Source organism: Trichogramma pretiosum, unplaced genomic scaffold, assembly GCF_000599845.2.
Source record: "Trichogramma pretiosum strain Unisexual culture from Peru unplaced genomic scaffold, Tpre_2.0 scaffold70, whole genome shotgun sequence".
NCBI classification, from domain to species: Eukaryota; Metazoa; Arthropoda; class Insecta; order Hymenoptera; family Trichogrammatidae; genus Trichogramma; species Trichogramma pretiosum.
In genome coordinates, this window is record NW_019641132.1 from 306,146 (window position 1) to 319,213 (window position 13,068).

At 39.0% G+C, this 13,068-nt stretch overlaps 2 protein-coding genes and 3 non-coding genes across 6 annotated transcripts in view; 3 read left to right on the forward strand and 2 right to left on the reverse strand.

Annotated features, from left to right (window-relative positions):
* Positions 1-97: 97 nt before the first annotated feature.
* LOC106658393 (TELO2-interacting protein 2-like) lies at positions 98-1,634 on the reverse strand. The gene is made up of 2 exons (XM_014380306.2): positions 282-1,634; positions 98-190 (listed from the first exon to the last, which is right to left on the reverse strand). Exon 1 carries the CDS (start codon positions 1,511-1,513, stop codon positions 296-298), a length of 1,218 nt encoding a protein of 405 aa, XP_014235792.1. The 5' UTR covers positions 1,514-1,634; the 3' UTR covers positions 98-190; positions 282-295.
* A 345-nt stretch (positions 1,635-1,979) lies between these two features.
* Positions 1,980-13,068, forward strand: part of LOC106658390 (serine-rich adhesin for platelets-like) — a 58,240-nt gene continuing 47,151 nt past the window's right edge. Inside the window, exons 1-3 of one of the 2 annotated variants that reach the window (XM_014380304.1) lie at positions 1,980-2,349; positions 2,837-3,212; positions 3,738-3,828. In XM_014380304.1, the coding sequence (XP_014235790.1) occupies positions 2,843-3,212; positions 3,738-3,828 (461 nt within the window). In that variant the 5' untranslated portion in view covers positions 1,980-2,349; positions 2,837-2,842. Of the gene's footprint in view, positions 2,350-2,722; positions 2,772-2,836; positions 3,213-3,737; positions 3,829-13,068 lie in introns of those variants that run through there. The other variant, XM_014380303.1, reaches the window with a different exon arrangement.
* On the forward strand, positions 3,417-3,489 carry Trnaf-gaa. The gene has a single exon. It is a non-coding gene; the product is annotated as a tRNA-Phe (tRNA).
* Positions 4,163-4,235, reverse strand: Trnaf-gaa. The gene has a single exon. It is a non-coding gene; the product is annotated as a tRNA-Phe (tRNA).
* Positions 9,579-9,650, forward strand: Trnat-cgu. The gene has a single exon. It is a non-coding gene; the product is annotated as a tRNA-Thr (tRNA).

A 13,068-nucleotide genomic window follows, 5' to 3' on the forward strand; every position in this document is an offset into this window, starting at 1 on the left:
TACACTATTCCTTCAGGCTCTGAACTCTCGATGCGATCGTGATTTGCGGAGATATAGAGTGGCTCTGGTTGCGGTTTAAAATTTGATTGTAAAGACTCGCGCGCCGGCGCCCCAACGTACTTTTTTTTCGACGTCGGTACACCTAGTCTTCGCAGCTCGCCATCTTATACCGATGCTCCTACTACTGACCCTGTTATGAATGAAGGTGTGAATGAATGAGTATGAATGAATGGAAAACATTACAAAATTTCATGTAAACTGTCAACACCAATGCTACTCACCCACTTAGTTCTGTCTAGATGAGTTTGTTCAAGTTCTTTACAAGATTTGGACAAAGTTTTTCCAAGAGAGAGTGCATTGATTCAAAAGTAGACAGATTCGATTCTACCTCTTCAAATGGTTGTTCTTGCATATCCAACATAAGTTTAACTTTCAACAAATCTGTTTGGAGAATTTGATACACTTGAGGATCCTGAGGTTTATAAATTAATAGATAATTTTTTATAACATTTATTAGAGGAATAACTGTTGCATTATAGTTGGTAATCTCGCATAATTGATGAAAAGTTTCAATTAACTGAAGTGCCCATTTGCTTGAAAATTTATTTAAAAGTAAAGTCAAGCATTTACTATAGTCTGCGCAACTTTCTATGTTAAAGTGAAGTTTCATTTGGTTAATAGTTACTTGAATGATTGTATCTCTTTCAGACCAATCATACATTTTCTTAGATTCACAAAATTTATCATTGTATTCAAAAATATCCAATAAACCTGCAATACAAAAGTATAGAGGTAATAAAGGTTTTTTTTCTGTCTTGTAAGTCATATTCAATAAAGTGTCAAAAATAACTTTATCTAAATTAGCTTTTTGTAAAAGTCTAGTCTTAGAACAGCTGTTGATAATCATTTGAAGGCATTCTAAACCAGTTAATTTGTTTTCTTCAACGTAATCATCGCAAATGATCAAAGCAGTAGGTATTATTGAAAATAGTTGAGAAGAGAGAATAGGTGTAACTGCATTCAACTGAGATCTTGTCATAGAAGATGATATGGTCTGCAAGAGCCATTTGTAACAGGCAACAGCTCCTGGATAACTTTTCCATGTATCTTTTAGTAGTTTTGGACGTAATTCAACAGATATCTTGTTGAAATTATCTTCGTTCTCAAGCCAAATTCCTACATTTTCACAATTAAAGATTTCACAGAGTTTATTTTCAATTAATTTAGCTTGCTGTACATGCTCTTCATCATTCCAAAGTTGCAAAGAAGACTGTTCTCCAACAATAATAAAAATTTTTATAAAAATTTTTTCTATGTTAGAATTTATAATTATCTTATCTTCTAATAAGTTTTTGATGAGCTCAAGATTGCATTTCAAAGTTTCTTTGTAATTTTTAAAATCGTCTGCTGCGCAAGGACGAATGGATTGCGAATGTTTTGGCACTAAAGTCTTTTCCACCAAGGCAACAACTTTTTCCACATCGTCTCTCGACGTTAATGCACGATCCATCATGATGAGTTTCAACAAATTAAAATGATGTCTTGTTGGTTTCAGGAAAATTGTCAAAGTCTACACGCGGTTGATGTATTCGTTTTTATATACAAAACAAAAACAAGTAACTATGCGAGCATCAACTTAACTCTCGAGTGTCCGTAGTAAGATTCGCCGGCACGTGAATGTTTTGGTTTTTACACTTGAGCCAAATCGCCGCAAGGAGGCAGTATCGTCCAATTCATTCGTTCGCAACTATTGAAAAACAATAATCTGACATTTTGAATCCAACTATCATTACATTGCTATATCTTTTTTCTATGCACATAAATGATATATTTTTAGATGCGTACAAAGACTAATACTTATGGTCTGATAAATTGAAATTATAATAAACTAGGATAATTAGAAAATGGCATAGCAAAGGTATGATCATTACGTTTTGTCCGTTAGCAGATGCCGGTTACCTGCACAGGCTTTGGCAAAATTGGCGCGTGCGCAAGAGAAATTCGCGACAAACGTGCGTTTTCAAATGCAATACTGTCCACTGTATTCCTACTATAAGCGTTGTACACAAACACTCAGATCTTGACAGTTGATGCTGAAATCGCTAAATTCGTAAGAGTTCTCAACGTTTTTGAATAATCCAATCAAGTTCACGTACGCGCAAGTGCAAAGGATAGATTAAGATCAGTATCAACCGTGGGCTAGGATCAGTTTTCATTGTTTTTTTCAGTTTCTCTAAATAAGTTGAAAAGCGACATCGTAAAGTGAATGAATGATATGAACGTACACTGCTACAGTTTACGATATTGACAGCTGCAGCGTATTACACTACAAATACAAACAGTTGTGAGGTTTGTAATCGAATTTCCTTTATTATAATTTAGCTATCGAAAATCAGAATGATCGTGTCAATTTTACAATCGGTATATTTTCCCATTCATATCAATGCGACTAGATATAAATTTATTTTGAAATTCACACGTAGGAAAAAATAGAAACCACTGAAATTGAATCCCTAATCTAGTAAACAAGTGTTTACGATGTAAGTAAAAACAGGTATTTGTTTAGATACGTGCAAAAATTGGCACAGAGGTTATGACCACGAAATTGGAGGGAAGTTTTTCGATAATTCTTTTCATTTAATAGTTGCAAATTTTTATGAATAAATTTGGATATTCGAACGCAACCAGTATTGAAAAATTGTATGAGGTAGCAAATTTACAGCACCATGAAAACGTTGAATCCACTGAGTTTGGGAAATAAGCAAGAAAATGTAACTTCACATAGTATCTATCAATATTTATTCCTTGTTATAATGATTACTATTTTATCTTACAGGCAATCATGTGGAATTATCCACAATTTTTGGCCAGAGAAAAATCTGAAAAGGCAGGGGCATCGAAAAATCCTCGCACTCGCTCACACAGTCATCCGAGTACTGGACGAAAGGTACAGGCGCAACAGTTACCCGATGACTTACCTGTCAAAAAAAAAACAATTATGAAGAATACAAAACATCGAGTTGATCAGAAAAAAATTCAAACTGAGCGTCAGAAACTGGAAATAAGTAGTAATATTCCGGAATTAAAAAAAGATGAAATTATCAATGAATTGAAAAAAGAGATCGAAGATTGGAAGCATCAAGGATTAGCCTCTTATAACTTAATTACTCAATTGGATACTTATAGCGATAATCAGCAAAAACAGGAAGCGCGTAAGTATGCTTTTTAACTTCAATTTATAGTATTCTGTTCTTTCAATACATTATATTTTAATCAATACTACAGTATTTATAGTTAGAAAGAAAATATCAATAATTTGTCAACAATAACATAAAAGATTTTTAATTTCGTTGAAAAAAGAAATTTTATCATAGTTATTACTTTTTTTTTTACTTTTTCGTATCATACCATCATAAGCCGAAATAGCTCAGTTGGGAGAGCGTTAGACTGAAGATCTAAATGTCCCCGGTTCAATCCCGGGTTTCGGCATAGTTGATCATTTTTTGGATTTTCAAGATCTGTAACAGTGAGGCTCAGGGTTTTCATCTCCGAAAGAGATGAAACTACTTTTATGGATAAAATATCCTCGATAGGAAACCAATCCTAAAATGAATGATAATAATGATTCGAAATAATTTTTTATTTGACCATTATTATTAACATTTATTATAGAAACTTTGAAAAAAACTGACATTTATTTTAGTGAAACTTTATTAAACTTATGTATTTTTTTCCAGGAACAATCGATAAAAGTGTGAGATCGCCACGACTAGTAACGACTTCGACTCAAACTCTCGACGAACACTGCAAACTTTCAAGAGCAGAGAGGTGAGCTTTTCACATTCCGATAAATCTAAATCGCCGTCTTAGAGAACCCCAAAAAATTTAGTGAAAACCCTTTTGTTTGCGTTAACATTTTTTTCATAAAATTCGATGTGCGTATCCAAATTTGTAAGCCTGCCTCATTTAAAATACTCGAAACATTGTAGATTGAGACATGGGTTGCTCACCAGTGTTTCTATATAAATTACATAATACATCTTTCAATTCGTCTTTAGTCTCAATGTGTACATGATTGTTGATCATAAGTTTCTAATTACAAATACACATTACACTAGTCCCTTTGATGAAAACAATAAAAAATGATTCTGAAATCCATCTTTGCCGAAACCCGGGATTGAACCGGGGACATTTAGATCTTCAGTCTAACGCTCTCCCAACTGAGCTATTTCGGCTTGTGAAAACTAGAGAAAGCTAGTACAATGCGAATCCACAGTTTTCATTACTTCGTTCAGATTTTAGAACAAAATTTGTAACCGATCTTTAAACGTGAGACTCTAAATAATAAGTTAAAAATAGATATGATTTAACGGTAAAAATTAAAGATACTCTTTGTTTGGCATCGAAAGCGCGCGTTTAATAATAATTTATGTACAGGCATACGTCATGAGAGGAAAATGAAATGAATTTGGTGTATGGTCAGCTGTTGCCAGCTTATGCAAGTATACAATTTACGAATCGATCGCGTAGCAGACTTTTAACATGGAGTAAATACAATACGTGCAGCGGTGTGGCACATGTCACCATGGAAAAAGAAAAACAGAGAGAGAGAGAACGATAGCAACTGCTGCAAGTGGACGCTGGGCTGACGTAATTTACCCTCCCTTTACCCTTATGTATAATGAATTCGATTTCTCACTCGGTTCGTTTATGTGTACATCGGGTCTGATGTACTGAGACTCCCCTAATGCAACGTTCGTTCATACTCATTCTCCTGGAGTCTTTTCACGTTTTCGGCTTATGTCGCTAATAATGGCTCTGGGCGATTCAATATATATGTACTACTGTGCTGTAGGAGCGAACAAGTGCACTAGCGTATAAAGCGATAGATACATAGAATTCACTTGCCGCTCAATTATTCTATGGTAATTATTTTACATCTCTCACTTTCTCTTTTCATCTCCCTCTAGTTCTTTCTTCGAGTGAAATTCAATTTGAATGAAAATGACAAGGATAACGCAATTACGTTACTCGTGCGCTTATGAATTCGTACTGTGCCAATGTATTGTAAACAGGGAGTTTGTTCTATTTGATTTTCTTTTGATCTCATGCGATTTTTTGCTAAGGGTGTGATTGTAATTTTTTGTAACCAATTGCAACTAGGGCCCTTTTCTCACTTATTCAAAATTATTGATTAATAAAATACATGTTCATAATGAGTATGAAAAAATATCATCCTTTACATCGTTTTTTGATAAGCGCCGATCTCACATTTTCTGGAAACCTATTTTCTCGGCATCAGCGATTTCTCTTTTCTCTATCTTCGCAGCGTTCGCACTCGAACGAACTCTAAAAAACAACCCTCCTTACATATTCTTGTATTCTTTACTGCATCTGCATCATCAGCAGTTAGTTTTGCTATTGCGCATCGTGTACTTCACCCATTTGTGCACTGCGCCGCAAAAATCGACATTCATCGTACAGTTTGAGCCCTATTCAAGGCACAAAAAATGAAAATTGACGTAGAAAAGTAAAAAAAAGATTCTGTAAGCAGCAGTATATTTACAGGAGTCTTAATACGTAGGATCCTACAAACATTTGACAAAAAACACAATGAATGTTCACACGTCTGAAACTCTATATGCCACCGCGAACGCGTTAATTCTTTTTATTTTTCACGTTGCTCGAATAATGCGAAGCCAAGGGACCCTATAATTTGATCATAATTTTTCTTTTATCGTTCTATTAGTCCAAAGTATGACACATCATCGAGTCACTGAACTCGAAATTGTCGCATTGATCCGTAACTGACTTTGATGCATTAAGCTTCGTACATGCCAAGATTGAAGTAAATTGACCTAACATAGGGGCTTATAACGTGATATCAATACTCTGTATGTAGTGAACTAGACAAGCGAGAAAAAGAAATTATTATATCGACTGACACATAACGGTTATTAGTAACCTTTTAAATGTCATACCCACAGTAATTATTACTTAATTTAAAATTTTTCCCGATACATATGCTCTAAAATAGATATTTTAGAATAGATTTTTTTTATCGAGTTGAAAAATTGAAATTTTCTTGAAATAAAATTAATAATAATACGTTACGTTCCGTAGGTTGATAATTGAAATTCGTGAGATTCGGTTAAAATGTTTGAATCGGACGATGCATTTCTTTCCATACAGCAAACGATGTCAATGAAATGGTTGCATTCGTCAGGCGCTACATTTGTATTTCAACAAAGCCTAAAAAAACACTTCAATAATTTTCTAATGCTATTCTGGTTAAATGCAACAAAAAACCTTTACTCGTATTTTGAACAAAGATTTTGAGAGAACATTTTAAAAAAAATTATTCAGTTGAATTTGTTGCATGCATGTATGTGGGCGCATGCACTTTTCTGTCTTTGTTTCTTGCGTGTTAAGCACTCGCTGGCGAAGGTTCGGTAAGCGGCAACGTCGCGATCGTCTGCTCAAAGAGAAGGTTCAAGGGTATTACAATTTATACTCGTGCACACACAGATACATACACATAAAGATATCGGATGGACGATATTCGCGTCTTCGATAACTTTGGAGACTTTCTTCATTATCAACGTACCCATAAATAGGTAAATCTTCAAACAAAATTGAGTTATTTTCTAAAGATAAAAAATGTTATATTTAAAGTTAAAATCTTTAAATAAAAAGAAAATGTAAATTAATTTAATGACAATTGTTAAAAATTGTACGCGTGCCTATGAGGCAAATTCAATATATTTTTCAATTATTATTTCCGCTATAGAAATTCTATTGACGAAATAAATGTCTTTGGGCAAAGAAAGGAATCTTTGATGAATTCTCAAAAAAAAAGTAAAAGTAGTCAAGTGTTTCTGAAATTAAATATTAAAAATGGTATTGTACTTGAAGAGTGGTTGCTTTATGTCCCTTTGGATTATATTATTTTGTCTTCTTTCCGAAGCTGCAGGAATCTAATGGCAGAAATCTCGCGTAGGTAAAGTAATATGCTACCAAGTGACGTATTCAATCAGGATTGTGGTCGAAAAGTTTATACGCGCTTGCTTTATGCGCTTTTTACGCGTTTGTTTATAGACCTTGCACATGCTTCTCTCTCCCTTTTTCTCTTTGTTCTCTCACTTGTATATATACGGTATGCTCGTCCCTCGTACGCGTACTTGGGTATTTTTTTCTTCGTTCCACTCGCTCGCTACTTCCTTTTTCTGACTTGTTTTATTCTTGACTCTCTCTCTCTCTCTTTCTCTCTGGGCTTATGCTTCACTTACTCTTTCACTCCTTTTCTGCATCGTTTGCTTTCCTTGCACTGCTCGCTCTTGCAACGGGAAATATCGTACACAATATTTCGCATATCGCACGCTCGGGGACTGGCGCGCTACAGCTCGCTCTGCAGCCATTGTTTTTTAAATATCGAGTGAGAAAGATTGCCACCGACGATTTCTTCGAAAAGTATTCGTACTGCACCGGCTTCGCGAGAAATGCATACCCAGAGATCATAAAAGCCACTTGTATTATTTATAGTGCCATAATTCTTATAAAGAGTAAAAGTGTTACAGTGGTCGCGCGGCCTAATTAACGAACGCGCGCGCCTTTGAAAGAAAAACCATTGCATTTGCAAAACAATGGCTTTTTAATTAGATAAGGCTGAATCTAGCTGGAAATCTCTTAACCATTTTTCCGAATCATTATTAGCGTCTCGTTTAAATCACTCGTTGAAAACCCTATTGTAAATTCGCATTTTCAACGATACAAGTATCTCGTTTCAGAAGCTTATGAAACGAGGAATTGTCCCGCACTGCAAGCACATGTTCTTATCTGTCAGTTTCCGCGTGTAAATTTAAAATATCACCATAGCTGCGACAACAAAACAGCAATCGTCTCTCGTTTCCCGTCGTTTTAAGTCCGTCTTCTGGACGGACGCTTCGCTATCGCATTCTCTTGTGCAACTATAATGCGGAGGCCAAATACAAAATATTTTTACCGACTTGCTTTGTTTATTTGTCGAATTATCACATATGAATCCCAATTTCAGGAAAAATATGGTTGAAATGTATACCATTCATGGGTGGAAAAAAAGTCCGATTCTATGTAGCAATAAAGATGCACCCTTTAAGCTGCTTATTACCCAATTAGGCGCATTTGCATAAACGAATACGTAAGCGAATAGAGAACTGCATGTATAAAAATACATGGTCCGTGCAAACTTCATGCCGAACAGTTACCGCGCCGTAGCGCAAGAAAAAAAAATTTTCTTGGCCCATTTTACTGCATACGTGTTGGAGCGCGGCTGCATGCGCCGGTACAATATTACTGCATATTAAAGACGTAACATCTGCTTTCTGACAATAGTGCGCACACATACTGCCAAAAAATTCATTGCTCGCGTTTATTTCCTCTCTTGCTTTCGATCGGGCCTCGACATTTTTAAGACGGGCATATGCGTGCCTAACATCTGTCCTTTCTTTATTCATCTTTTTTTCGTAGGGAGGTATTACGCATTTGCAGCCGGCGTTACAGCCGCACGCGTGCCACTATTTTTTCGCCTTACGTATTTGCAGCCGACTGTTATGAGACGAATACAAGGACAAGATGGTAGATTACACCTCTTGAATTTAGAGCGACGCGGGTGTTGTACTACTAATTATTGGACAATTTTCACCTGCATTCGATGGAAACTCAACGATTTACTTCATCATTTTCTTTTTAATGAAAATCTGAGCCAACTTTTTTTTCTAGCCGTCTTATGAGCAATAAAGCTTCTGATCTGTGATGTCAAAGACCTTATTACTTTGTTTGGTTTTTAACAGCAGCGCAGAGCGCGCGAATTTATACACCAACATCTGCCTTCGGATATGTATATTAAGCATCCGGCTGGGGCAGATTTGATCCGCGCGTTAAAAGCGAATGTATGCCTTTGAGACGCCACGTGGGCCGGAAGTTTTTATTTTCAAACTAGTTTGGCGTATCAGGCCTTGAATCAATTTATAAAAAAATCATTTTTCTAAAGCTGCAGCTGTACTCGTATGACTCCTTGCTTCAAGATATAATATAATCGCACAAAAGAATTTTAAATCTGTTCAAGAATTTTTTTCACCAAAATTAATGACAGAGCCGAAGAGCGTTGCATAAATGAGTCCATCTATCTGTTTTCAAATTATTGTATAAAAATTATTTAATTACAAGAGGGAAATACTCTTTGGAAAGCTCAACTCGTTATTTCAATTTGAATGGTACTGAATGAAATAAGTATAACATCTCATTAGTGTAACTTTTTAATTTTTTCACTCAAAATTTTTAAATTATTTTATAAAATGTCTGCCTTTCAAAGTGACGAAGAAAAAAAGATGAATAAGTACATTTATTACATTTACATCGCCCGAAGAATAAATTTGTTACTCGTCCAAAACTCGAGATTATAGAAGCACATATCATTCGCGAAACTAGTAAAAATTTTAAGTACTTGAAAAGTAGGCCGATAGAGAAGAGATGGGTAAACGATAAGCGTATTTATAAGTTATGGTTTATTTGACGAGCGATAATCGCGCTCCCAAACATGAGCCTCTTTAGCTCAGTGGTAGAGCACTGGTCTCGTAAACCAGGGGTCGTGAGTTCAAACCTCACAGGAGGCAGTCATTTCTTTTGCTGATTCGGCTTTTGATATTTTTTTTTATTTTCAGTTTGGTTAGTTGTGCGTTACGTAAATAACAATACAATTCGATGCGACAGAAAAGATACAAAGATTCTTAGTAAAAAACAAAGACAATTCGTAACAAGGTATACAGCATAAAGGTTAGATAGAAAATAAAAATTTGGAGCAATAATGTTTTGCGTGCAAATTTTCGATCAGGTCAGCAATTTTCTTGTCCGTTTTAACGTACACGAAAATGCTGAAAAGGAAGTGAAAATGGCGAAAATTCCGGAAAACTCGGACGCATTAGTTCGTCCGGCTGTAAGTGGAGCTAACGAAAGGCGAGTTTGTTTTGATTCGTGCGGAGCCGAGTCGGCTCGGATGTAGGCATAAATAAAATTTGCCTCGCACACATACAAATACTAGGCGTAAGTAGAGTGAGGAGAAAAGCAGAGCCGAGAGCGACAGGTTGGGCTTCGGCGCAGGAGTCGAGCTCAAGGTCTCGGATGTTTGCAGGCCTATTACAGCTGGTCGACGTCGCCTGTGCGTGCGCGCCAATGTTGGTACACGAATTAGCGGCCTGTATAGTACAAGTAGCTGCGCAACGCACGAACGAGCCGTAGTATGAGCAGTATATAATACTGTAGGAAAGTCGAAACGAAGGGCTGCCGCTCGCTCCCAGAGGACTGTAACCTTGATGCAGGCCAAGAGACATCGGTGGGGCCTTCGAGTGGCCCAATGAAAAGAAGCGAGGATGAAATATTCAAAGCTTTTCCAGAACATATTGTGCTCCATTAATAATGAATCAGGATGGCGCATGCGATAGGTACGGTAGATCGAGCGATAAGCTTAACGAGCCAATCATTAGTTTGTTTTACATGCCTGCGAGATTTGCCTGTACAAGAGCGAAGCTTTAGCGAGTACAAGAATGCGCGCGAAAAGAGACAAAATTGCGCGCGAACCCGCGCAAAAAGTCAAAGAAACTCGTTTGCCTCGTTATTATCATCATTATATTTACGCACAAGTATAGGTGCAGGAGATGGCGATTGGAAGAGAGAAAAAAGAAGCTTTGGCTGGATTCTGACCACACACGCATCGACGTTGCGGCTTACGAGCTGTCGTCGGTGTACGGCTTATGAACCCGTTGCGGGAGAGAAAATAAAAGGAGTAAGAGCTGCATCGGGTATGAATCAAAGCCGCGGATACACCGGGGATGCGACCAAGTACCTCGAAGCCGGTTTTTTTTGGTCGAGTCCTCACCCGAGCTATATTTGTCAAATTCGAGCACGAAATTAGCTCGATGCAGCGGATGCAAATGGCAGCAACTAACGAAGCTCGTCGCGCGCAAGATGCTCGTACATGACTAGATTGCGCTGTGCAGCAGAAGTAGCCGTCAAACTTTGTTCGAGCTCTCGAGAGCTACGTAGGTAGGCGGTAAGGTCCGTCATCATTTGGAATTCGAGGCGCGACGAGCCCGAAGCCAGTAACGTAGAGCATGAGCAGTGTAGTACAGCTCAGCCTAGGTATAGGTATCACGTAGTAGATGTGCACGGCGGTCACATCGCGGCCGGCTGCGTGCGCGCATCGACGGCTCCTATATGTGTGCGCGCGATAATACAAGAGCCAGGCGAATTTCGTATTCGTCGCGCGAAACCGTACAGGCCCCCCGGAGAGCATTGTATGCGCGACACGTACGAGCCCCGCTATTCGGCACGACTAGCCGCCGCAGACGGCGACTCGTGAGTGCATGAGCAGCTACGTATCTAGCTCCGCGAAGCCGGTGACAATTTTTCCCTTCCTTTTGCCTTCTTTTTTTCCACATTTTCCTATGGCAAATTACAAACGCACACTTGGCTGAGCTGCAAAATTAAGACGCGGCGAAATTCATCGGCTAGCGAACTTTGAAAACGTCATCGCTGCGGCTCGCTGCGGCTCGAAAATGCGCTGAATTCTGGCCGCGTACAAAGCCACGGCGCGTCATGAATTTTCAAGTTTGCCGTATAGAGCAATCGAACGTCGCTGCTGCTGCTGCTCTGTTTTTCTTGCCACGTACGCTGCGGAGCTGCAGGCCTTCTACGAGGCTAGCGAAGCCCCGAGCCACTAGCAGCAGCCTTAGCCGACGAAAATTACAAAAATTTACGAGGCTGCTAGGCTAGAATAGCCGACGACGATTTTCCGCTCGAATTTAGCGCCGCTCCGTGTCACGCATGGCAGCGCGAGAACCAAAAGCTCCTCCGATGCAAATTCGATGCATGCGACTCGTTCCCCGCGCTTATCCTGTCTCGACTGCACCAGTATCGCATGCCAAAGAAACTCTTGCTGCAGCTTCGTTGGGAACGGCCTTCGCCGCCATCTACCTGCCGCCTCTATTCCCATTTGTACGAGAGTCGTGGCTTTTTATAATTACACCTACGTACAAGTCCTTCCCCCTTTAGACGGCATCTATTCGATCAACGTTGTTTCCTTAATTACATAGGCAAACGTAGCAAACTGCTCGAATATCTATTATGCGAAATTTCGTCGTCGGGGCCAACAGGTGCCATCTCCGTTGGAAATTTCGTCGAGAAATCATAAAGCACGAGTCGCAAAGTAGTCGAAAGGATGATTAATGGTAATCCATCAACAGATGCTCGTTAGATGTGATTCGGATCGGCCGATAAAATCTTGTCCATCTCTAAGTAGCGAGCAGAGCATTAGAAAAATCCTACCCCATTCGTTGTGGCGCGCCACCCTCTTTCTCGATAGCTATTTTCTTTTGGCAAAACACGACTCGAGCTTTCGGCATTGATAATAATCAAAGCAAGCATACAGCTCGAGCATCCAGTGGCATTACAAGTCCAGAAGCGACGGCTCAGCTGGTAATTCGGCAAAGAGCAACGTCTTTTTCCAGGCCATCTGCCCTTTGGCACATTCGCGCATTATTGTATATAACTGCAACGACGTCTTCCGCCGAATGGGCCTATACTCGACTCCGTAGGACGGAGCTGCGATTCACCTGCTGCTCGCGTTGGACAAACATCAGGTGCAAAGGACGAGAGGGAAAGAGAGCGAGAGAATATACATGTATGTGTGCGTGTGCACGCTCACAAACCGGAACGTCGTCCTGCTGCAGTCGTTTGCCTCCTCGCATGTGCATTTAATACGTTATGCTTGGCCGCACGCAGCACACGCACACACAACTGCTTATATTATGCTGGACTGCTCAGCTGCGACGAAGGTTATATCGTGCGCCGGCAAAATCAGCACGAAGGTTAAGAGAGCGTCGCTCTACGCTCGCTGCCTAGACGCACGATTTTCGAGCTTGTACGTCGCTCGTAGGACCGTAGAAAAACGCCTCGACATTTTTTCCAGACCAATTTCAGCGCCTTCTCCGCAGCACACATGTTGCGAGGCTCTCCTTTTTTTCTGCCCAGCTGTAC